Source organism: Fopius arisanus, unplaced genomic scaffold (assembly GCF_000806365.1).
Source record: "Fopius arisanus strain USDA-PBARC FA_bdor unplaced genomic scaffold, ASM80636v1 scaffold00426, whole genome shotgun sequence".
Taxonomy (NCBI): Eukaryota; Metazoa; Arthropoda; class Insecta; order Hymenoptera; family Braconidae; genus Fopius; species Fopius arisanus.
This window is the reverse complement of record NW_011888165.1, coordinates 14,429-15,831: the sequence shown is the minus strand read 5'-3', so window position 1 is coordinate 15,831 and position 1,403 is coordinate 14,429. Positions and strand designations below refer to the sequence as shown.

Here is a 1,403-nt window from a genome sequence, read left to right as displayed (position 1 = left end):
CGACGACTCACGAACCTTCTATAAGCTGCGATAAAGCCGTCAGTAGAGTAGTCCGTGACAGCTTCCAGATGGAGAGCGGACGTGGCCATGCACACGAAGATCACTAACCAACCCTTCTGGGTCTTGTGACCACGCCCTTTCCACGTCTTGAGAGACACTGGTCCGGCATAATCCACACCAGTGTTGGAGAAGGCTCGATCCGATACAAGACGTGCCATCGGAAGCTGCCCTATCAGCTGCTGCGCTCTAATCCCACGATGACGCGCGCATTCAACGCATTTGAGGATGAAGGATCTTACTGGTAGACGACCACCAATAATCCAGTAAGACCTCCTGAGATGCGTCAACGTGAGCTGAGTTCCGCCATGCAGCGTACGCTGATGAGAGTCCCTGATGAGAAGCTCTGCGAGCACTGATCCTTGAGGTATTATCGCCTGATGTCTACTCTCTGCTCCTAGAGTTGAGAACTTCAGACGACCGCCCACTCTGAGAACTCCTTGTTGATCAATGAACGCAGTGAGTTTGGTCAACGGATGAGACTTCTTCAACTGGAATCCGTGAGAGATAATGTCACACTCGGCTTGGAGATGATAGGCTTGAGTCGCCTTGACCCAATAAAGCCGAGCTGCTTCGATACTTTCCGGGCTAAACAGTGCCGGAACAATGACGCCCTTCTTCCTGTCCAATTTCCGCATCATGTTCCCAGCAACTGTTTGACAAATTGCTGTGATCCGCAGCAATTTGTAGAGAGATGAGTATCGAGAGCAGAGATCCCAGAGACTTGACCTTGCGAGAGAAGCAGTTAATGTCACCCCAGGCTTCTCCTCGAGATCTGTTGACGGGTCCAACGTTGCTCTCCGTTTTGGCCACTGAGATGAATCCTGTTGTAGCCATTTTGGACCCGTCCACCACAAATGATGGGCATTGAGCTGAGCTACTGAAATGCCTCGAGACGCGCAGTCAGCAGGATTCTCCTTTCCGCTGACGTACCTCCAATTGGCTTCCTGTACGAGTTCCTGAATGACTGTTACTCTATTGTGGACATATTCCTTCCATCTGGAAGGATGAGCACAAATCCACGCAAGAGCAACAGCAGAGTCCGTCCATAAATGTACCATGACAGTACCAAGGTTGAGCTGATCCATAACATACCTTGTGAGCTTAGCTAGGATGACTGCGGCGTTGAGCTCGAGACGCGGGATGGTGAGCTTCTTGAGAGGAGCTACCTTGGTTTTAGCAATAGCTAAAGAGATGCTGACACCATCCGCACTCGTTACCTTCAAATAAACCACCGCAGACATCGCTAGTAGAGACGCATCAGAGAAGCCATGGATTTCCACCTGAGATTCCTTCCTACACCCCAGCCAACGAGGGATCGAGAGTTGTTCCACTTGAGACAGTTC

The 1,403-nt window shown here is 50.7% G+C and overlaps 1 protein-coding gene across 1 annotated transcript; it reads right to left on the bottom strand.

Annotated features, from left to right (window-relative positions):
* Positions 1-15: 15 nt before the first annotated feature.
* Positions 16-1,301, bottom strand: LOC105272925 (uncharacterized; the record flags this gene model as incomplete). Its single annotated transcript, XM_011315159.1, has 1 exon — positions 16-1,301. A coding segment is annotated over exon 1 (1,286 nt), but the record flags the coding sequence as incomplete, so codon positions are not given.
* Between the last annotated feature and the right edge of the window lie 102 nt (positions 1,302-1,403).